This window comes from Macrobrachium nipponense, chromosome 27 (genome assembly GCF_015104395.2).
Source record: "Macrobrachium nipponense isolate FS-2020 chromosome 27, ASM1510439v2, whole genome shotgun sequence".
In the NCBI taxonomy this organism is placed as follows: Eukaryota; Metazoa; Arthropoda; class Malacostraca; order Decapoda; family Palaemonidae; genus Macrobrachium; species Macrobrachium nipponense.
Genome location: NC_087216.1, coordinates 18,500,574 through 18,525,477, shown reverse-complemented (window position 1 = coordinate 18,525,477; position 24,904 = coordinate 18,500,574). Strand labels below are relative to the sequence as shown.

General features: G+C 45.1%; 1 protein-coding gene across 1 annotated transcript in view; it reads right to left on the bottom strand.

The window, feature by feature from the left end:
- LOC135200618 (neurofibromin-like) overlaps positions 1–24,904 on the bottom strand; it is a 369,381-nt gene that overhangs the window by 105,922 nt on the left and 238,555 nt on the right. Inside the window, 3 exon segments of the mRNA XM_064229231.1 lie at positions 10,461–10,729; positions 10,732–10,762; positions 11,109–11,408. Coding sequence (XP_064085301.1) covers positions 10,461–10,729; positions 10,732–10,762; positions 11,109–11,408 — 600 coding nt within the window.

Genomic DNA, 24,904 nt, shown 5'->3' with positions numbered 1-24,904 from the left:
GGGTAGTACGTACATAGATATCCCTCCCAAAGGACATCCACTGTCCAGGTCTCGGCTCCATGGCGCTGCCATGTTGCTCAATGATTCGCAAGGCACGCCCCCCACTTCCGGCAGCAGGTGAGGGGAAACGCTGTCCCTAGCGTTTCCCCTTCTTCAACTTCTTCTTCCCGGCTCCTCCTCAGGAGAAGGAAGGGTGGTAACGGTCACTCCTTACAGAAGGGGTTGAAGGCTGAGTCTTTCCTCCCGGCTTTGACGAGGCCGTCATCTTAGCCGCAAAGGAAGCGCTAGCCAAGCTCTTGGGCTTAGCCGCAGTGGCTCGAGGATGCCCAGCCGCCTTCGAAACTGCCTGGTGGACTAAGCGGTCACTGTCATCAGTGCGCCGTTGTTCCACCACAGCATCCACCATCACTCTAGGGAAGAGAGAGGAGGAACTCAGTACCGGCCCGTTCGTAGACCCGAAACCACCTCACGCCCTGCCAACCTGGTCATTCGGGTGAGGACTGCGTCCCTACACCTCAGAACCAGGTTGGCCCACAGGTTGGCCATCTGTTGGGCCAGGTAGGAAATCGCACTACCTCCAGACTAGCACAGTCTCCCGAAAGCCGGGTCTCCTTCAGGAATGATGTTCTCCGAGGAGGCTGCGACCTTGGACACTGTGAGGGACCACAGGTCTAGCCAGGAGACTGTTTGGAACGCTGCCATAGCCGTCGATTCCAAGGCCAATGCCTCTTGCTGTGAGAACCAGAGGTTCTCGGCCAACAGGTGCTGAAGAGACGCACCAAGAGTTAGCCTAGCCAGTTCCGGGTTAACCTTTTTGGGTGGCAGTGGGTCCTCCGAAGGCACGAAGAAGCACCTATGTCGTGGTAGAAGAGGGGGAAGTAACTTGGACGACCTGCCAGACCGAAGCGATCCCTCCTGTCCATAGACGAGACAGTCCACTTGGGCCAGCGTCGTCCTGGGTTCCCTCTTAGGACCCCAGAATGACTCCAGCCTACATGTAGGCTCGGAGGGTGGGAGCACCGATCCTTCCCCCAGGTCATTGTGCTGACGAATCAGCGCTATGACCTCTGCAAAAGACCTCTGGATCTCGGGAGTGACTGCGTCCTGGGAAGAAGGGCCGTCAAGCCCATCCAAGGAGAATGCCTCCCGAGACCCTCCTCCTTCTACAGAAGGAACCACAACAGACCCTCTTGGGCATATGATCTGGTTGGTCCCAAGACCGTGCCAGGTTCGTAGGCCCTCGCGGAGGGACCACAAGAAGCGCACTCGTCGCTGTCGCTCCTAATCGCCTTGCTCCTCCCGTTGTAGCCCGAGGAGGTTGAAGGGATAGGAGAGGTAGACCTGATGCCCCTCCCCTGCCCACCGGCAGAACCGGTGTGCTGGGGGGACTGCAGGCGATCGCCAACCCGCGGTGACGATCGAGCTGCAGGCCTAGTCGCGCCGCTCCCCTGGGGAGAAACGCTGGACAGAGAACAGCGGCGATGGTCCCAAGCGTCAGGAGAGCTGCTGCTAGTCCCCCTATCCTCCCGGTCCCAGTGGGAGAAGCGGTCAGGGGACCGGCAGAGTCCACTGTCGGGGTGGGAGCGAGGCCTGTCCTCATGGCGTGCCACGTCGCCTGAAACAGCCGAGGCTGGTCCTGGCAACCAAGGGGACCTCTTCCTCGCCTCGGCCCATGGACGGTCTGGGACCAGCGCGTCAACCCTGGGGACCGGCAGATCGCTACGAGAGTGATTGCTGGCCTGGCAGAAGTAACCTGGGCGACCCCCGCCAGTCTTCCGCTCCGTGCCTGGGTCCTGGCGGCAAGCAGGCTCGTCTGCCTGGACCCTGGCTGCACGGTCACCCAGAGGCAACCGTAAACTCGGTACCTCTCGCGAACGAGGCCGAGACAGTTACTGGCGCCGAGGCAGACCCTCAGGCGCCAGGCGAGGAGGTAACGGTGTCAGCCAGTGCCCCTCCGGTCTTCGCCTTCTTCCTTGCGGAAGCCCCAACTGTCCGAGGTCTCTGAGCGAGACTTCTTAGGGGGGGAGGAGGCTACCTTCTTCTTCCTCGGCCGTAAAACCTTGTTAGTCGAAGGGGAAGAGGCGGGTGCAGACCACGACGATGAATACGACGAAACCTTCCTCTTCTTCTTGACCACCGTCAGGTCCTCCATCCAGGACGGAGCCGGGGCAGTTGCCGAAGCAACAGGGCCTGGCTGCACCTGTCCGGAGGGACCTGCGGTGGGAGCAGCAACACCACGGGCTAGGACGACGGCAGGAACCGGTACAGGAACAGTGGCAAGAACAGGAACGGGCGGCAGCAATGAGGCCAGCGACACCATGGGCACTGGCGGCAGGTCAAGCGGGGAGCTCTTGGACACCGAAAGTCAGGGGCTGGGGCGTGAGCAGAGAAACCAGCCGGCGGGGTGACATCCCTCCTCGATAATCCTATCAGCGGAGCCTGGACTGCAGCAGTCGGGGTTACCATGGCAATGTGCTGCGTGTACATGAGGTGGGGAGGCGCGGCATACCCTGGCGTCGACACTGTTGTCGTGGTTAACGTTTCTGAACCATACGTAACCGGCCTGGATCCACACACTAGTGTTGGAGTTGTCCCCAAATGCTCGGTGACCCCTGGAGCCCAAGCAAGCATACCTGAAGAAGGAAAAGTAGTCGGGATCATGAATGGGGGGTGTTCCCGCTCGCCCGGGGAGGGAAAGTTCCCACCCTGAGCGGACGGAAGACCCCGAGTACAACTGAATGCCGGGGTGTCGCGCTCCCTCCTCTACGCTCAACTGATCGAGGGAAAAGAAAAGAAGGAACGCGACACTCCCCCCGAAGGGGAAGGAGCCATACGAGGGAGCTGAGACGGAGGGAGGAAAGAGGAAGACGTGTCCGTGACCAAAGGAGTAACTGGAGAGCCCTCCGATGACTCCCCTCTTATCGCGCCCACTGCTCCTCCGACCATGAAATACATAAGTCACAAGGCTCGATGCGAGAGCATTCACGCCCTTGACACCGAGTGCAAAGGTCATAAGGGTCTACTTCAATGAGAGACCTCAAAGAACCACACTTACGTCCCTCTACACCAGGGCACAATCTGCGGCTGACGGGGGGGCAGGGTGGTCTCTCCGGCTCGCGGGAATCCATCATCACAATCCACGAGCACAATACAAAAACAATAAACAAATACCAAGTACTCACGAATATGTAACTCAAGCACTCAGAATTAGAGAAAGTTGGGAAGAAACGGTTCACATTGAAGAATCTTAGCATACGACTCAGCGGGCAGAGAGGTGAACAACACATCTGACACCAGCGGCGGCCAAAAGCAAAGTGACTCCTCACCTCCCAGTCGGACGGGAATCCCGACTATCAGACTAGCAGTTAACTACCGAACCACCTTGTTTGAAAGCTTACGAACGGTTCCAGCTGGCACTGATTACATTCCATATATTAAAGGACCAAGGGTTTGTATTACGTATCACAACACATATATAATATGTATTACAGTAGGGCCTTGATAATCGCGGGGGGATAGGGCCCGGAACCCGACCCGTGATATGTAAATACCTGTGTTATCCTGGTACCCCCCTAAAAATTGCTTTAAACTGCCTACTTTAATAATTAACCGACCCAAGACCACTATTTCAATGTTTATAACTGCCTACTTTAGTTCAAGCACCAAATATGTCTTCAACTATCACCTTAAACTAAATTCAAGACAGTTTCAAAGTTATTCTTTCCTATCTTCAATTTCCCCTTCATCAGATCAGCAAACAAAAGTATATTACCTAACAATTCCTTTCTATTTTCATGATTTGGCTGCTGCACCAAACTAAAAGTACATGGCATATCTATTTTGTGAATGAACATACTTATGATAAAAAACATGATTTGCTGTAAAGATTACAGCACCCAACTATAATATTAATGTATAAACAGCAAAATACAGCAATAAAAATCTATTTTTGTCTTTTGTTTACATTTAGAATCAGCTGATGGACGTTTATTACCGAAAGAATTATTTTGGAAAACAATTTAGTTGTTAAAAGAAACTAATTTATTAATGGAATTATTATTATTTTTAACTTTGTACATAATAGTTTATAATATTGGATACAGTAATTTCATTATTTCATTGAGAGATGAGACGACTAGGAAGGAGATTGAGACCTTACCTTCTTATCCTTACAGACCGCTACATCTTGTTCGGGTTGCCCCTCCAGGTCCCTCAGTGTGAGGCACCTCTAATGTCTACCAGAGAGTTGCTAGTACATCTTCCGGTATATTTTGCATCTTCCAATCTTGGATGGTCTGGGATGCAGTTTAGATATTTGTCGAGCTTGTTCTTAAACACATCTACGCTCACTCCTGATATATTCCTCAGATGAGCTGGCAACGCATTGAATAGACGCTGCATTATCGATGCTGGTGCGTAGTGGATTAATGTCCTGTGTGCTTTCCTTATTTTTCCTGGTATAGTTTTGGGCACTATTAATCTACCTCTGCTTGCTCTTTCTGATATTTTTAGTTCCATGATATTTTCTGCTATTCCTTCTATCTGTTTCCATGCCTGAATTATCATGTAGCGTTCTCTTCTCCTTTCTAGACTATATAATTTTAAGAATTGTAGTCTTTCCCAGTAGTCTAGGTCCTTAACTTCTTCTATTCTAGCTGTAAAGGACCTTTGTACACTCTCTATTTGTGCAATATCCTTTTGATAGTGTGGGTACCATATCATATTGCAATATTCAATGGGGACTGACGAACATATGTTTTATAAAGCATAATCATGTGTTCAGCTTTTCTTGTTTTGAAGTGCCGTAACAACATTCCCATTTTTTGCTTTACATTTTGCCAACAGAGTTGCTATTTGATCATTGCATAACATGTCCTATTCATCATCACACCAAGGTCTTTAACTGCTTCCTTATTTGTGATGGTCTCATTATTAGGTCCCTTATATGCATATAGCTTTCTTTCTCTGTCTCCATAATTTATTGATTCAAATTTATCAGAGTTAAATACCAGAGAGAGAGAGAGAGAGAGAGAGAGAGAGAGAGAGAGAGAGAGAGAGAGAGAGAGAGAGAGAGAGAGAAACTGTTGAATAGCTTGAGTGAGCAGCTTAGGACGAGAGCTTAGCTCGAGAATAACAATGAAATTTGTATTTTGAATATTTCTATGGTGATAAGAAATGAAACATGGATAGTGATAAGATATTCTCTTGTATACTGTTATAATGTGATAATCACTGAGTCAACTATAAAAGTTTATTGTATTAAGTACAGTTTTTGTAAATCACAGAAAAGAAAAAAATAAAAAAATATTGGCAAAACACATGTACCTACAAATGTCGGGGACCATTTTGTTCTTTTATTACGATAATAACAGATCAGTATTTAGTTTTTTCTGTAAGTGATGAGAGAGAGAGAGAGAGAGGAGTGAGAGAGAGAGACGGGAGAGAGAGAGACGAGAGAGAGAGAGAGAGAGAGAGAACTGTTGAATAGCTTGAGTGAGCAGCTTAGGACGAGAGCTTAGGACGAGAGCTTAGCTCGAGAATAACAATGAAATTTGTATTTTGAATATTTCTATGGTGATAAGAAATGAAACATGGATAGTGATAAGATATTCTCTTGTATACTGTTATAATGTGATAATCACTGAGTCAACTATAAAAGTTGTATTGAAGTACAGTTTTGTAAATCACAGAAAGAATAAAATATGGCAACACATGTACCTACAAATATGTCGGGGACCATTTTGGTTCTTTTTATTACGATAAATAACAGATTCAGTATTATAGTTTTTTCTGTAAGTGATGAGAGAGAGAGAGAGAGAGAGAGAGAGAGAGAGAGAGAGAGAGAGAGAGAGAGAGAGAGAGAGAGAGAGAGAGAGATTTTGCTATTTACATTAATAGTATTTGAAAATTTGTAAATGAGTGTATCCTAAAAATGCATTTAGTCTTGAAAAGAAAAAGAAAACACAGTAATTTGTGAATCTTGCTCTAAGATGAAATTCGCGATTTCGTTAATTTTCCGGGATATATGTAATATTTGGGCTCCACAAAAAAGTAAGTAAAGTTATTTATAACAAAATTTAGAGGATACTTGCGTAAAAATACATCGGTAGTTTGTAGAACGGTGTAACCACTATCACATTGAGCAAAAATAGCATGCACGGTGGTCATGTGTATTTTTTCGTAAATGAATATGCATTTATGATAAAAAAATAGTTACTGTGCTGCTTAGAGTACCATACTGTAATATTAATGTAATCACATCAAAATAAAGTAATCATTGCATGCTGTAAATATGTAAAGTGTACTTTTGTCTTTGAAAAATGCATTCCCCAAGGAATTATTCCTTGAAGAGGCTTTTTATTATGAAGATATGCCAATAATATATAAGATATGCATTTTATTATGAATATATGACAAAAATATATAAGGTAAAAATGGTTTTATTACGTTTACGCTTCATCGCCGATCGCAAACAACAATGCGATAATCTATGACAATTATCATTTGTATGACTGCAGTGTTCAGAGAAGTTGATCATGTTATACCAAAACAATAATGAAGTTAGAATTGAAAAGTAATGTTTTCCTAAATGTTATTACTACTGTAATTACACTACTACTATTAACATTTCTAAAAGGTTAAGAATGACAAAGGTGCTGTTAAGTGTAATTCAATGTTTACATTTCTGCTGGCCGCTCAACTAAAAGTTGATGTCACTGATGTGGAATTATTCCATGAATAGGCTATACAGTAGAGACCCGGTTCACGACCATATTAGTACTCGACATAATCGGATTTCGCCACTAAATTTCCAATAAACTTTGTATCTGTTTTCAACCAAAAAACCAGTTTCCGACCCCCGACCATATGATGTTTGTTAAACAAAACTGTTTCCGCCAGCCGCCGCTAGTTTGGCGTCATCCAGTGCTACCAATGTAGCATAATTTCATGTTTTTTTAGCATAATTTGACCAAAGAATTGGAGCTTAGCATAACTTTGTTCTTTCACACTTAGGGTTCTAGTACAATTTTAGAATGTGTTTTTTCACCCTAAAATTTTAAATAAAATGCAGAAAATTCCTCAATTTCATACACAGAATATAGTGAATGTGTCTTCATAGTGAAATTGCCTCAAAAGCAGCACTAACAAATGAGTTAATTGCTAAGTTTGAACCCAACTAAGGAATGTTAAATTTTGTGAATATAAATAAATACCCACAGTGGCATGACAAACGATCAGTAAAGTGTTAATAATTTTTTTCTTCATGAGTAAAGAATTACTTTTTTTCCTTTTTTAAGTTTATTTTTTTTCAGTAGTTATCCCAAAATTTTAATTTTAATTCTGAATTCTTTTGAAGTGAATTTTCACACAATTTTCAAGTATTTATTCATTGTGTATGTGATCTGTTAAAGAAAAATAGTGTTTCAGTGGCATGATAATGATCAAGTAATAAGTACGTATGTTTTTCTTCTTGAGTAGAGACTGGTTTGTTTGTTTACCTTTTTTTTTTAGTTTTAATTTTTCAGTAAATATCAGTAATAACAAAATGTTATATTTGAAGTAATTTTCACACATTTTCAAGTATTTATTAATTGTTTATGTGACCTGTTAAAGAAAAATGGTTCTGTGTGGCATGATAATGATGCAGTAATAAGTAAAATTTGTTGTTTTTCTTCACATTTGTATGTGTGATCTTCACACATTTGTCAAATAGTATAATAGTGATTGCATATCAAATAGTGTACTAGTGATTGCGTATGTGATCTATTAAAGAAAAATGGTGTTTTATTACGAGTTTCCTAACATGTAAAGATAATCAAATTATTAGTTATAATATTGTCTGTTCGTCACTTTGTATCATTTCACCTAATATATAAATGTTTTAAATTTCCATTACATCGTTGTTTTAGCTCAAATGTATTAGAGAAATGAGATAATGATAGATTAATAGCATAATTCTGGCACAAAATTGCACCATATTCGGCATAAATTCTTGCTTGGACCGACTAGCATAATTTAGCAAAACGGTTGGTAACACTGGTGACGCCACTCAGCAGTTTAAAGTCCGCAACTAATGATTACAAACATTCAAACACGTGTCGTGTCTTGTACACCTTGCGCGCATTTCGTTTGCTTTTTCGGTGGTATCAACTCTATACGCAGTTACCTTTTAATTCATCATGGGTCCCAACATTACTACTGGCTATCTATATAAACCTTTTGCTAATGTTAATACTGAAATGGAAAAAATTTACATGGCATCTCGCGTTTTCCTTCTTCAAAATGTTTCCATCATTTCCAACTACAAAATAAACCTTAAGTTTCGTCTATCCTCTCCTCTGCATGAAAGTGATGAGCGAAAAAAAGATTTAATCAAGCACCCTTGCTTGATTTTTTTTTCAAGCGTAGACATATTCTAAACCCATGCTCACACTTGAGGCGTGCGTTTCAGTAGCAAATGCAATACGTATTTAAGTGTTAGGTTTGGAGTGAAGGCAATGTTACGTACGTAGGTTACATGTGCGGTTCGGTAGCGAATGCAATCTTTAAGCTTTGTTAAGCTTGCCAGTAAAGAAGAAGTTAGTCATAGCTTATATCAGAGAAGCCACTATGCCATATTAAGTGTGTAGTAATTAAGAAATTAAGAAAAATCTTTTATGTCGTACTGTAATACGTCAATGTTTACGTGTAAGATTTGGTAGTGAAACCAGTTACATACATAACATGCTCGGTTCGGTAGCAACGCAATCTAAGCTTTTTAAGCGTGCCGGTAAAGAAGAGGTTACAGTATACATTAATTATAGAAATTAAGTAGATTATATGTCTACTGTAAAAATACATCATTGTTTACGTGTGAGATTTGGTAGTGAAACCACTGTCACATACGTAACGTGTGCCGTTCGGTAGCGAACGCAATCTTAATCTTTGTTAAGCTTGCTGGTAAAGAGGAGCTTAGCCTTAGCTTAATCAGAGAAGCCGCTATGGTATAGAATAATTATAGAAATTAAGAAGATTCTTTTATTACTACTGTAAAATGACGTCAATGTTTACGTATGAGGTCTGGTAGTGACACAGTTTACATATGCAACGCATGCGCGGTAACGAACGCAATCTGTATGCTTGGTTTATAAGCTTCCTCGTAAAAAAAAAAAGGAGGTTAGCTTGATATTAAACTCAAGAGATGCTGGTACGTAATGGTATAGTAATTAAAGACATTAAGAAGATTCTTTTACTTATACGTACGTATATATGTACCATGCAGTACCATAATAATTGTCAAAGTCCAATAAGCTTGAAACCAGCCCTGATATTGGACAATTTGCCGTAAAAGACGCACCTTTTTTATAAGGACATTTATGAAACAAAATCGTTAGTATCATAACATTACATTTACTGAAAGATAATTTTCAAGCGATTTTGTATACATATTGCAGTCGACTCCGTAAAAGATTTACCATAAATCAACATCGAATGTAAACGATATGGTTTGTTTACTACCATAGTCCCGATATAAACCACCAGGCAGGACTGCGCTATGCTTTGTTTACATGCCGACTTACTGTAGGCAAATTTTTGCAAGTTTTTGATAAATATATATTGGGTTTAATTTTAAAAGTTTATTAATTTACTGTAATAATTAGACTTGCTTTTCAATGTTTTATGATGTTAGCAACACGTTTTATGCCTACCCACTATACTACGTTCTACTTACTATTTACCTAGGTAGCCTATGGCGCTTGGTCAACAGTCGGTTGGACACAGGCTAGTTTTCTTTTATACTGTATATTATACATTTAAAATTATAAATGCATGTTTAACATGATATTTATTTAACTTTTAACTTATTTAGTTGTAATTTACATGTAATGTATTGTATAAAAAGGCAAGGTTAGGGTAATAACTGATGGTCAAGAACGGATTAATCCATTTTCAGTTATTTCTATGGGAAAACTTGATTCAGTTCTCGAAATAATCGAATTTCGACGCTCCTTCTGGAACGAATTATCGTCGAGAACCGATGCTCTACTGTATATTATGAAGATATGCCAATAACATATAAGGTGAAAATGGTTTTATTACCTTTATTGTCAGTTAATATCATAATGTGAATCTGTTTATGCATTTGCTGGTTATCGGAACCGGACGAGGCTTAGCCTACCATGACAAGCCCGCGATGCTGCGATTCATACCAGCAATATAGACTGAGAAGTGGTCCAAGGAAAAACCCATGATTAACTGAATCCGTGATTGCTGATCCGCGACTAAGCGAGGCCCCACTGTATAACCACCAATGGCATTAAAACATTACTAAGACAGTTAGACCAAACAAATCCCCAGTTTAGCTGTAAATATACCAAGACATGGATTAAAGATAAACATTAGGAAATTTCTTACATTTCCTGATAAATACACCAACAAAAAATCCAAAAATACTTCAGTGCTCTTCCACTTATCCTTACCTGTGAAAGGGAGATTTGGTCCACTGCTTCCCAAGGTTTCTGACGCCTGTTTGCAGGAGTATTAGAAACTGATGAGGGGGGAGGTGGATCTTTGGTTATAGTTGGAGGTGGTCTCATTTCTGCTGGAGTTCCAACAGAAACAGGCGTTCCTGTTCCACTTGCTGGAACAGATACAGTGGGTGCTGTGGCATTGGCTGCAGGAATGGTACCATTATTACTTATATTGGGACCACTACTTACACCAGTGGTTGCTGTGCTTCCTACAGAACCAATGTGACAGTGCTATTAGCTGATGATGTAGACTGGGGACAGGATACACAACTTGTACATTCCATAAGCCACCAAGACTTGTCATCAGTCTGTCAATGAAATAAAATAAAATTGTATCTATGACTGCTGAAAATAAAAGAAAAAGACAGTAGTATATGTAGCATTTAGGCTATTGAACTAACTCGCAAATAACTTTTTAAAATATTTGAAGCTTTCCTCTTCTTCCCTAAGAGAACAGGATATTCTTTTATTAAGGGGCCTGCTGACTGCTGAATTTCTATGAATTATCAAATTTTAGTTATTAAAGTTTTCATCCGTTTTATGACTAAATAAATAGATGATGCTATATGTTATGGTAATTTTCAATACATGACTTACCAAACTACTGAGGCTGCTACCTATAGGTGGGAAAGTTGAACCAGGGGAGGGTAAATGATTACTAGGAGATGAAGCTCCTCCAGTGGAAGGCTGAGTACTGCTTGGCAAGTTCCCTCCAATCCCAGATACTTGTGTGGAGGTTGTCATTGGAAGATTCAAATGCAAGTCAACAGCAAATGTATCAGTTGATGTTGACTTGGATAAACTTCGAGCTACTGAATATTTCAAGTGACATCTTGATCTAACCTCTTCTGAGACAGACACAAGGGCTGCTAAATATGCAACACTATCAGGTGTTACCTGGAAGAAAGGATTAAAATCAAAATGAATAAAAGTGAAATAATACTTTCAGAGAATCTAAAGACAAAGGATTTAATACACACCAGATATCATTATCATGATCCTCTTGAAATTCACACCAAAACTGTTAGGTAATAAGAAGCAAGATAGGTTTACTCCAGTAAGATCCAATCACAAAAATTAATATAAAAAATAAAAGTTTGTCGAAAATATTATTTTTCCTAACTATACAAACCTGAGGTCCTTTAACAATAGGAATATACTTTCGGCGTAGCTGGAATTACGGCCGTTGAATCTTGAACAAGGTGGTTAGGCAGCAACTACCGTGGGGCAGGCTAGCCTGCCCGGATGTAAACACTCCACTTTGCCTTTCTGCCCAGGTTCAGATTGAGGAGTGGCATGAGGTGGGCATATTTGTTAAAGGACCTCAGGTTTGTATAGTTAGGAAAAATACAATTTTCAACAAAATGATATTGTTATGATACAATAAAGTTTTGTACATACTTACCCGGCAGATATATACTTAGCTAGTCTCCGACGTCCCCGACAGAAATTAAAATTTCGCGGCACACACTACAGGTAGGTCAGGTGATCTACCCTCCCACCGCTGGGTGGCGGGACTAGGAACCATTCCCGTTTTCTAATCAGATTTTCTCTTCCACCTGTCTCCTGAGGGGAGGCTGGGCGGGCCATTAATTGTATATATCTGCCGGGTAAGTATGTACAAAACTTTATTGTATCATAACAATATCATTTTTGTACATGCAACTTCCCCGGCAGATATATACTTAGCTGACTGGCACCCTTGGTGGAGGGTAAGAGACAGCTAAATAATAACAATAAAAACAGGAAACAACACATGTTGTAGGTCAAACACCTTGGTTCTTACCTGATTGGGCAGAAGACTTCATGGATACTGTCTATGAGTCTGCTTTGCCTCAAGAGCTTCAGCAAGATAGTGACCTATGACTGAGAGCTCTTCTGGATCTTGTCAATGGGGGCTTACCCACTTACATGACAGAACCTTGTTAGGATCTTTATCAATGGGGGCTAACCCACTTAAATGACAAAACCTTTGCCTCTGGCACTATCAAGGAGCACAAAACCAATCCCGACCACCTGACCATCTCTAACCCGTGTTAGAACTAACATTTGAAAGGGGTTACCACTTAACCCTCTTCCAAAGAACCATAAAAACACAACACCAAATTAAAATAAAACTAAACTAAACTAAAAAGGATTAGTCTCAGCTCCCTGTCCCAGCACTGAATCTGCAGATACGTAGGGCCCCAAAGAGAAGCACTTATTGTATGTCACTCTCACGTCTCTCAAGTAGTGAGTTGCATCTCCAGTATGTAGAGGCTACAATATCGTTCAGCAACATATTTTTCTGAAACGCCAGAGATGTCACAATGGCCCTCACTTCATGTGCTTTAACTCTAAGGAGCTTAAACTGCTCTTCATTGCACGCCGCATGCGCCTCCTTTAGGACGCTCCTCATAAAGAACGCCAGAGCGTTCTTGGAAATGGGCCTTCTAGGATCTCTGACAGAACACCAGAGACTCTCTAGGTTGCCCTTAAGCTTCTTTTTCCTTTCAAGGTAGAATTTAAGGGTCCTGACAGGGCACAGGGATCTCTCTATCTCTCTTCCCACTAAGGGTGAGAGTCCTTTGACCTCAAAACTTCTGGGCCAGGGTTTAGAGGGATTCTCGTTCTTAGCTAAGAACAAAGGTCTAAAGGAGCAGATCGCCGACTCTCCTTTAAACCCTACTCTAGCATCCACAGCCTGTAAATCGCTAACTCTTTTAGCAGTTGCCAGCGCTACAAGGAACAGTGACTTCCTAGTTAGGTCCCTGAAGGACGCCTGTTGAGGAAGTTCGAACTTATCTAATACTAGAAACTTGAGAACCACATCTAAGTTCCAACTAGGAGGTCTAGAGGACTTCTTCTTAGTCGTCTCAAAAGATCTGACAAGATCATTCAGATCTTTATCCTCCGCGATATTCAGGTCCCTGTTCCTGAACACCGCGGATAGCATGCTACAATAACCTTTAATCGTCGAGACCGCTAAGTTGCAGTCTTCTCTTAAAAAGAGAAGGAAGTTAGCAATAATGGTCACAGAGGTATTGGATGAGGATAGTTTATTCGTCCTGCACCATCTCCGAAACACTTCCCACTTCGACTGGTAGACTCGCAAGGTTGATGACCTGCGGGCTCTGGCGATAGCGCTAGCAGCTTTGCGCGAAAAGCCTCTCGTTCTGACAAGTCTCTCGATAGTCTGAAGGTAGTCAGGCAGAGAGCGGGGAGGTTTTTGTGAAACCTGTCGAAGTGGGGTTGTCTGAGCAGATCTCTCCTGAGTGGAAGGGATCTGGGGAAGTCTACCGTCCATCCCAGTACCTCTGTGAACCATTCCTGAGCGGGCCAAAAGGGAGCGACCAGAGTTAGTTTCGTTCCTCTTGAGGAGACGAACTTTCTCAATACTTCCCCCAAAATCTTGAATGGGGGAAACGCGTACCCGTCTATCCCTGTCCAGTCTAGAAGGAGTGCGTCTACTGCTATTGCCCTCGGATCCGAAATGGAGGAGCAAAAGTTGTCCAGTCTCTTGTTCCAATTCGTGGCAAAAAGGTCTATGTTTGGTCTGCCCCAAAGGTTCCACAACATCTGGCAAACGTCTAGATGGAGAGTCCATTCTGTGGGGAGGACTTTATCTCTCCTGCTCAGCAGGTCCGCCCTTACGTTCTTCTCTCCCTGAACAAACCTGGTGAGAAGCGTTATTTCTCTCTCCTCTGCCCACAGCAACAGGTCTCTTGCTGTTTCGTACAGGGAGACGGAATGAGTCCCTCCCTGTTTCTTTATACAGTAGTACCTCGAGATACAAAAGGCTCAACTTACGAAAAATCCAAGTTACGAAAGCCAATGTGAAAAATTTTACTGCTCTACATACGAAAAGTTTTCAAGATACGAAAGGTTTCTGAAAGTCCGAGATTCGCCCGATAACAATTTTGAAACTCGCGCCGCACGCCGCCATCTTAGTTATAGTAGACTCGCCACCATCCTCCTGCTCTCCCATTGGTTCCTGATGCTAGCCACAAGCCATGAGATCCTTCTCTCTGATTGGACAGCATCCCTCCCATCATGCATTTCTTCTCAGTACGTACGGTTGGTCGTCCCTTAGCTCAGCCACTTCGCACCAGAAACTTTACTGTACGCAATCGGCATTCGTTCGCTCCAACAATTTAGTTTAGTAACGTAAATTCATTAGTGATTTCGTTGCAGTACATATTATCGTGTTGTGCGAAGACTGTATATTGTGTAACTTTACATAAATTAACGTAGTCATGGGTCCCAAGAAAGTTGAAATTCACAGAAAGAAGCGCATGCTCTCTTTGGAGACAAAGATGGAGATCATAAAGTAGTACGAAGCTGGTATGCGATCGAGTGTGATCGCAAAGGAATACGGCCGTAATCCGTCGACAATAGGCACCATCCTTAAACAGAAGGATGCCATTAAAGCAACTACACCGTCGAAGGGCATCACTATTTTGTCCAGCAAGAGGAGCCATGTGCACGACGAGATGGAACGGCTGCTCCTCATCTGGATAAAAGACAAAGAAATCGCTGGCGATACAGTAACGGAAATGGCAATCGCTCACAAGGTCAGTGCTATTTTCGGCGATTTGGACTGCGCAGGCGGAAGACGAGGAGGGGAACGGGACTTCAACGCCAACCCCAGAGTTCAAGGCTTCGCATGGCTGGTTCGAGAAATTTCGTAAACGGACTGGCATCCATTCGGTGGTGCGTCATGGGGAGGCTGCCAGCTCGGACACGAAAGCGGCCGAAGCCTTTAAAAAGACGTTCGACGAGATGATGACCAAGGAAGGCTACAGTTCTCAGCAAGTCTTCAACTGTGATGAGACTGGCCTTTTTTGGAAAAAAATGCCTCGTCGGACATACATCACGGAGGAAGAGAAGAAGCTACCCGGTCATAAGCCTATGAAAGACAGGCTTACGCTCGCACTTTGTTCGAACGCCAGTGGGGATTGCAAGGTGAAGCCCCTACTGGTGTATCACTCCGAGACTCCTCGAGCCTTCAAGGCCCACAAAGTGTTGAAGGAGAAGCTTCCTGTGATGTGGAGGGCTAATGCAAAAGCCTGGGTAACGAGGCTTTTGTTCACCGAGTGGGTAAATCTGTGTTTTGGCCCGACTGTGAAGAGTTTTTTGCAAGAGAAGCGCCTCCCCCTGAAATGTCTGCTGGTGTTGGACAATGCCCCTCCCCACCCTCCTGGCCTTGAGGAAGATATCCTAGCAGAGTATTCCTTCGTTAAGATTCTTTTTCTTTCACCCAACACCACCCCTCTCCTCCAGCCCATGGACCAGCAAGTGATAGCGAACTTTAAGAAGCTGTACACTAAACATCTTTTCAAGAGATGTTTCGACATCACCGATACCACAAACCTCACCTTGCGTCAATTTTGGAAGGAGCATTTCGACATCGTCATTTGCATCCGACTCATTGACCTAGCTTGGCAGGAGGTTTCGAGGCGAACCTTGAATTCCTTGTGGAGGAAACTCTGGCCTGATGCCGTATCCGACAGAGACTTCGAGGGATTCAACGTGGGCGAAGCTGGTGGTGCAGAGTCAGAAACAGTTGACAATCCCAAAACTGTTTTAGAACCAGATCTTGATGAGATCGTTGCACTCGGCAAGTCCATGGGGCTGGTCGTCGACGAGGACGACATCAACGACCTTCTCGAGGAGCACCAAGAGGAGCTTACGACGGATGACCTGAAGGAGTTGGAGGCCATGCAACATAACGTCATTCAAGAGGAGTTCTCTAGCAGCGGCGAGGAATAGGAGGAGGAGCCTATGACAATGGCAGAAATTAAGGATATTCTAGGCGCTTTTCATAAAGTGGAATAGTTTATCGAAAAAAGACACCCCGAAAAGGCTCACACAGGTCGTATGCTTGCGCAGTTCGATGACGTTTGCCTGAGTCGTTTCAGGAAACATTGTGAAAAGTAGGCAGAAGCAATCTTCCTGGATCGTTATTTTTAAAGAGGCCTTCAGCATTAGCAGGAGGTAGCAAGGGAGAACCAAGTGATAAAAAAACAGAAAGTTGAAAGGCAAAAAGGAAAGAACCAAGTGATGAAAACAGAACGTTGAAAGCGGTGATGAAGTTGAAATTCTGTAAAAAAAAAAAAAAAAAAAAAAAAAAAAAAAAAAAAAAAAAACCACCTTGAAGTTGAAATTCAGTACAAAAAAAAAACTACGTAAAAGTAAAAAAAAAAGTTAAAAATATTTTTTTTTTTTTTTTTTTTTTTTATGTAATTTCTAGATTTTTGTAAGTTAAGTGTTACAGTTTTGTTAAGGTGTTTCGTAAATTTTAGTTTTATAGTTTTCCTTAAATTCTTTATGTGTTTTCGTAAAGTTAAGTGTACGTATGTTATCTGCCGTTTGTCCTCCTCCTCCTCTGCCGCCACTATCGGAGATAGCCTCACTCGAAAGGTAAGCTTCCACATTTTACGTTACAGTAATAATATTTTTTGTACACTAATATACACTTTATTTACAGGTTTTGGATTTTCATTCTCAATTTAGGTATTGAATGGTCCAAATTGTTGTAGTATTTCATTGTTTATAGGTCAATTTAGCTTTATTATGAAATTTAATGGGGTGTTTTTGGAGGGCTTAGAACGGATTAGCCATTTTACATGTAAAATGTGTTCCAAGATACGAAAAACTCATTATACGAAGGCCGCCTTGGAACGGATTAATTTCGTATCTCGAGGTACCACTGTATATGCCAGAGCCGTGGTGTTGCCCGAGTTGACCTGGACCACCAAGCCTCTGACTTCTGGTTCGAAACTCATAAGGGCCAGAAAGACTGCTATTAACTCCTCCTTGTTTATGTGCCAGTTCACCTGGTCCCCCTTCTAGGTGCCTGACACTTCTTTCGTCCCTAGTGTTGCTCCCCATCCCAACTCTGACGCGTCTGAGAACAACACTGGGCACAGGTTCGGCTTTAGTAGACAAGCCTTTGTTCTTTCTGAGCGGTAAAAGCCACCAACTCAGCTCCTTTTTTACCCTTTCTAGGATTGGGAAGGTGTCCAAAAGGTCTCCCGACCTCTGATCCCACATCCGCTTCAGGTAGAACTGAAGGGGTCTCAAGTGAAGTCTTCCTGGAGAAAAGAACTGTTCCAGCGAGGAAAGTGTCCCCAGAGGACTCAACCACTCCCTCGCGGAGCTCCGTTCTTTCTCTAAGAAGGTAGTCACTTTTCCATGCCCCGTTCAATTCTTTCCAGGTATGGAAACGCTCGAAAACCCCGAGAATCCATCAGAATCCCCAGATACACGATGCTCTGACTGGTGACCATCTGGGACTTCTCGTGGTTAATCAATAGTCCAAGGGACTGGGTCATCTCTAATGTCACTTGCAAGTCCTCCACACATCGAATCTTCGGCGCGAATAAGCCAGTCGTCTAGATAAAGAGAGAGTCTCACCCCTTTCAGATGCAGCCACCGGGCTACATTCTTCATGAGCCCCGTGAAAACTTGTGGAGCCATGGACAGGATGAAGCACAAGGCCCTGAATTGGAAAATCTTTCCTTGGACCATGAATCTCAATTACTTCCTTGAAGAATGATGAATAGGTACGTGGAAGTATGCATCCTGAAGATCCAGGGAAACCATCCAATCTCCCGGACGAAGAGCAGTGAGAACAGAAGAAGTTGTCTCCATAGAGAACTTCCTCTTCTCTACAAAGAGATTCAAAGTGCTTACGTCCAGAACAGGTCTCCATCCCCCCCCAGGCTTTCGGCACGAGGAACAGGCGATTGTGGAATCCCTGGGAGTGGAGATCCTGAACTGGCTCTATGGCCTTCTTCTCCAGCATTTGATCTACCAGTTGAAGAAGGGTTCGCCACAGAACGGGGCTTTGTACTTGGCTGAAAGCTCCCTTGGAGTTGTAGTTAAGGGAGGCCTCTCTCTGAAGGGGATGAGGTATCCCTTCCTCAAAATAGAGAGGGACCAGTTGTCCGCTCCTCTCTGTGCCCAGACTTCTGCGAACTCGAGAAGCCTGGCCTACTATAGTCTGGAGGACTTGATTCTCATTTAGCCCTCTTGAAGGGCCTGATAGAAGACCTACCACGCTTTTCGGGTTTTCTTCCTCTGAAAGAGGCTCTGTGTGAAGGGCCCCCTCGAAAGGGCTCTTGAGCAGGAAATTTCTCCTTACTGACGGAGGAAGCCGCTGGTCTCGCATTCCTTGAAGACTGAGCCAACAGATCCTGAGTTGCCTTCTCCGCCAGGGAGTGAGAAATATCTTTCACCAACTTGTTCGGGAACAGCTGGTTCGAAAGGGGGCAGTAAAGCAAGGACGCCCTTTGGACCGGGGATACGGATTTTGTGAGGAACGAGTTGTATACCGCTCTCTTCTTCAGAATTCCTGCCCCAAAGAAAGAGGCCAACTCCCCCGATCCATCCCTGACTGCCTTGTCCATGCAAGACAGAATGCTATTCAGCTCCTCTGGTCCCAGAAACTCTGGGTCAAGTCTTCCTGGCCAATGCCCCTAGGGACCAATCTAAAAAGTTAAAGACTTCCTTACCCGAAAGAGTCCCTTGAGGAAATGGTCCAGTTCGGTCATTCCCCACGTAGTCTTGGCCGTCGGAAGGGAATGTCTTCTAGCGGAATCCACCAAAGTGAAGAAGTCTGCTTCTGCCGATGATGGGAGTCCCAAACCCATCGGCTCTCCTGTCTCGTACCAAATGCCCTGTTTGCCTGAGTGCTTGGAGGGAGGACAAGAAAAAACTGTTTTCCCTGCCTCCTCTTTGACTTAAGCCAATCCCCAACTCCTTGCAAGGCTTTCTTCATCGAGATGGTTGGGCGCATCTTCAGGAAGGAGTATGCTAAGAGAATCTCCAAATTCCTGCACCAGCAGGGCCGCTAAAATATTGTAGTCCGAAAGGGCTGCTGCTCTGGGGACTTCCTCCTCCGAGACGTCTTCTAAGTCCTCTTCCATATCAACACGAAGGCGTTTGTGAGACGAGGCTACTTCCTCTGCAAGGCTGCCAGGAGAAACAAGTCGAGCGGTAACCGAGCACTTAAAGGGAGAAGGACGTCTGGTAGGAGAGTTGCTTCTATCCGCAGAAGAGCGCCTTTGCGCCTGTCAGGCGAATCGCACCTGCAAGAAAAGCGCCTGGCTGGCGCCGAGCGCCTGCTAGGAGAGGCGCGCCTGTGAGGAGAGGTGTTTCTATCAGGCAAAACGCGCCCGAGAGGAGAGGCGCATTTGTCAGGAGTATAGCGCCTGTCTGGAGAATCGCGCTGTAGCACCTGCTGGGAGGCGAGCGCCTGGTTGGAGAAGAGCGCCTGCCAATAGAGGAGCGCCTGTGAGGAGAGGCACATCTATCAGGCGAAGAGCGCTTGAGAGGAGAGGAGCGTCTATCAGGAGTAGAGCGCCTGCCAGGAGAATCGCGCCTAACAGGGGAGAGGCGCTTGGAGCTTCTCGGAGAAGGGCTCCTGTCCCGAGAGGCACTCCTCTTGCGAGGAGGGAGCTTAGACCTCTTGATCGGGAGCACGATGTCCTTCTTGCGGGGAAGGTCCTTAACCAGAGCGCCCATCAATGTAGAAAGTTGCTCCTGCAGGTTAACAAGGATCCGTGTAGTGGACTTCTCCTGATCTCCTTCCGGAGAAGGTGAGCGAGGCTTTGACAAAGGAGGACGAGCTGTACGAGGAGCAGGGTTGATTGGGGCTCTCTTGGCTCTCTTCCTGTCCACGGGGGACTCCTCAGGAAAGCGCTCCGGGCTGGAGTCTAAAATACTGCTGGAAGCCTTCCAGGCTCTCTTCAAAGGACGAGACTCCTCAGCTGAACTCCATCCGCACCTTGGAGAAGCTGAATCAGAAGATGAAAAGCACTTCCTCAGGATGCCTTTTCTGTGGTGATCCATGGCAGTCTGGGTCGAAACAACAGAGCCTGCCGAAGGGACGCCTGACCGGTGGGGATTCTCCACAACCTCCTTACGGTTTTTGACATTCCTCCTCCACTGGGCCTGGGAGTTTGGAAGAGGTCTAGACCTGGGAGCGTTGCGGAGCCGATCAGACACCCCTTCACTGCACTGGGAACACTGCACTCACTATTCACAGCACTCTTACCTTGCATTGCAAGCAATTGCAACTCCATCCTGCGTAGAGCGGCTTTCATAGTAGCCATCTCTGAAGACGAATCTGCAGGTTCGGTGAAGGGAGAAGGAGCTGAAACTGTAGGAGAGGATGCAACTACTACATTTGGGTTAGGAACTAAAATGCCCTCAACTAGCTCGTTGGAAAGAGACCTACTGGCGCTTCTGGACGAAGCCTTCCTAACTCTGTCTTTCTCTAGCTTCCTCAAATACAAAGATAGAGAATTCCATCCTTCCTCATTTAAACCTTCACATTCCGTACAAGGATTATTAACTGAACATTCATTCTCCCGACATCTCATGCATACAGTGTGAGGATCTACCAAACCCTTCGGTAGTCTCACCTTACAGCCATCCATCACACACACACTATATACATTACCAGAGTCAGACATTATAAGAGTAATCCAAAAGCAAAATCCTAAGAACAATCCACAAAAGTGTATGCCAAGCCAACGATCCAATACTTCACCAAAAGACAGTCCGAGAAGATCCACGGCAATCGAAAAACGAAAACCAAATCAGGAGGAACCAACAAGTGTTGTTGGAACCGGCGACAGAGAATATCTGATTATAAAACGGGAATGGTTCCTAGTCCTGCCACCCAGCGGCGGGAGGGTAGATCACCTGACCTACCTGTAGTGTGTGCCGCGAAATTTGAATTTCTGTCGGGGACGTCGGAGACTATAGCTAAGTATATATCTGCCGGGTAAGTTGCATGTACAAAATTGTTATTTGTTCCAATATGTAATACAAACCCTCAGTCCTTTAACAATAGGAAGACTCACTGATTAGTGGAAGGAATCTGAGTGAGCCTCTAGAACTGACTGGAGTTCTGCGCACCTAGGCTATTCCTCCTGGTCGTAAAAGCGAGGAGGAGTGCCCTGCTGCCTCTGACAACTTGATCGGAGTATAGGAGCTGCGTGATCAAGAGTCAGACTTCTGGGTCTTATTGAAATGAGTGAGGGATCGTGACTCATCCGAAAAAGGGCTGTGAAGAATATTGGCTTTAGAGACATTAATGCAAAGTTCTGGGAAGGGTTTGCATTATTGTCAGTCTCCTTCCTCTCCTTGCTAGAGGAAGGAGCGGGACTGCTTCTATGATTCTGATAAGAAACATAAAAAGGATACTTATGTATAGGCTTACCGCATCAAACATCTGACCAGCAAGTGTGAGTTGGAGTCCTATCCTCAACCCGAAGGACGAGGAATGGAGAGATGAGGCGTGGAAGGGGGAGAGCCAGTCACTCTCGCATCCTTCTTACCTCTACAACTGCACACCATGGATGAGATGCAACTTGTCCTGTCAAGGAGCTGGGTAAGCAAACACATCCTGCAAGCATCCACCACTGGTCCAGGGAAATGAAGTTCCAAGGACCTGTGGGCAGTTCCGAAGGGAAAGAAGGATATGGTTATAATGATCTATCCATCTTCCTGTCCGACATATTCTTTGGAGTGATGTCCAGTACCCATACTGGTCTATCCGTCTGCAGCGAAGTGTATCGCGGTCTCGTATCCCACTGCAGCGAAGTGTCTCGCAGTCCCTTACCCCACTGCAGCGAAGTCTCTTCGTCTCCGCGGTGGATAAAGACACCGACACTCCATGGTGGGTGTCGATGGTTATGGGTACCGGAACACACTAGTAGGACGAAGTGATAATTGATCTGGAACAACCAATACAAAGTCCACAGCATAGCTCGTGACGGTCTTGGATGCTTTGACAGCTGTCTACTGACTGCGTTCAGTTGTGTGAGGCAAGCTGTCCAAGCATCCGAGGCGTAGTCACATGATCCTCGCCTTTTGAAGGGTTATGCCGAGAGACCATACAAATTGTCTATCTGTTGCCACCGATGCCAGAAGGCGAGATGATGATTCTCTCAAGGCATGTGCCCAACAGACAAAAGTCAATTGCCTTCTAGAGACCAAGGTCCCTGATGGCAAGACAGAAGTTCTCATAGTAGTTGAATCTCAACTAAGGAGAAACAACACTATGTGCCGTTGAAGACGAAGGTGGTAGGTGAATGCCGACCTACGTCTTCACAGCTGTATCGAGAGAAGTAACTCTCAAGATTCTGAACTTATTAAAGTCCCGCCAATGACACCAAACCACGAAGAAGGCTTAATCCCTGTGATTTACAAAGGACTGAAAACGCTAAAATGCTACTTCATTGCTGTTCGGTGAGAAGTCGGAGTTGCAGTGAAAGCGGAGCGCTTTTCAGTAATGAAAACACAGGGATTGTACTGCCTGAAGAACCGCTTCTCATGGGCTGAATCATCATCATCTTCTTCCCAGCTTTATCCAGGGAGGACATCTATATACCTGGACATTATTGCAGTGGCAGGTGCGATGCAGCGGGAGACTAGGCTACAGACTTCTGTTACCGTGCAGTAAACAGAAAGATAATAGCGAGCATATTGAGATATCTCTGTCTGAAAATTTTTGCAATGTCAAAGGCAATGCAGTAGAGATGGTCATTCACGTATGCGAGAATTCCAGCTAACCAGAGACCTAAGTCTGTGATTGCCGGCCAGAGATTCGGTTCGGTAGTCAATCATTGCAGAGGAGAGAGACATAATTTGACCGTGCTATATCGGAGAGCTAGCTGGTACTGGGCTGGGGCAAGCAGCCCATGCACCGCTAGCTCTCGCTCACTCATCATCCTGAGTTGCCAGGTAATCCATTCCAAGAAGGAATGCATTCGGCTTGAACCATCGAGCGCAAAAAAATACGCTCGAGCATTTGTATTTAATCAAAACGGATTTCGGTGAATGCAAATGCTGTGGTGGTGTTGTTGTAACAATACCATAAGTATCTCAAAATCAAAACTGGTAACTCCTGGGAGGTTTGTAGGGCAGTCCCAAGTTGCAGTTAATTAAGAAGATACTATTTGCCTAACTACGGTATGTGCCTACACCTCAGACAATTCAACAGAAGCATGTCACAAGGGCAATATACGAAGTATATTTGTAGGTTCCTGTACATAGACCTCCATCCTAAATTCTCTTCCATTCGAGGAACAAGAATAAGGGCTGGAAGCCGGCACCCTTCATTCTCTAATGAAGAGAGCGAAGAGAAGTTTTCCCGACGGAAGACTTCTTTGGTGAACAGGATACCGAAGACAATAGTTCAAGCCGAACTAGATGTTCCCTCCTGTTCTTTTCTATCCCGGGGCAACGTCAGGTCCATGCAGGCTGAGCCCCTCCCGAGATATTCTTCCTTGAGCAGCAGTAATTCTCTCAAACGCTAGAAATTCCAGGAATTCGAGCATTCGGCAAGATTCCCAATTATCGTAGTAACAATTATCTGGGATTCTCGTCTCGCCCACTCTGGACCATGGTTTCACCCAAGTGTTTGCAGATCGTAGAAGACCAGAACACTCGGAGAGTGCTAAAAACTCCGAAGAATTCTAAGAACTAGGCAAAACCCCCACCAAATTCGTCAGACGATCCTCGGGTGGTGGTCCTCCCGATTCCCATAGAAATCGAGGACAGGGCAAGATCCTTCCTCAACGACGGGACTTACGTCCGGTAGGACCCGTAGGTCCCTCCAGGATCGCAGCCCCCCGACGTGGAATCCTACAGAGAACGCTCTGCAGGATCCCTCCCCTTCCCTTCGCAGCCATAGGGAGAGGGGGATTGGGGGAGGAAGACGGGATACTCGCTCGCCTTCCCAGCGGTGCTAGCAGTCGGAGACGCGGGTGCGGGCAGCCATCATCGTGTGGTGATGGCCGCTCAGAGTCTAGGAAAACGTTACTGTCTGGAGAAAAAGTTTTCCCGAGGAGGGTTACGAACTCGTACTGTTGGCTAAACGTCTGCCACCACCATGACCGTCGTCTGGGTGGGGCTGAGCGAGCGCCCGACATGAGAGAGCCGATACTATCCTTCGACGCGTCCCAGTCCTCGTCGTGGTCGAAACCTCTCAAGAGGACCGAAGGGGGAGCCCACCCTGGTCTCTGTGTGCGTGGTCCAGCTGGGCCGTCACGTGAACGGCGGTGATGGTGTCTCCGCTGAGGAGGTTGAAGGGATAGGTGAGGGAGACCTGACGCTCCTACCCTGCCTGCTAGCACAACCAGTAGGCTGGGAGGACTGCAGGCGATCACCAACCCACGGTGGTGATCGAGCAAGGAACGGACCGTCGGTCTCTTATGTCAGGGGAGCTATTACGAGAGCTCCTCCCCTGCCTACCAGCAGAACTGGTAGGCGATCATCAACCACGGTGATGATCGAGCTGCCGGTCTGGACCAGCGGTCTTCTTGCGGGGAAACGCTGGACCAAGAACGGAGTGTCAGTCTCTTCAGGAGAGCTGCTGGCGATCGGGCTGCACT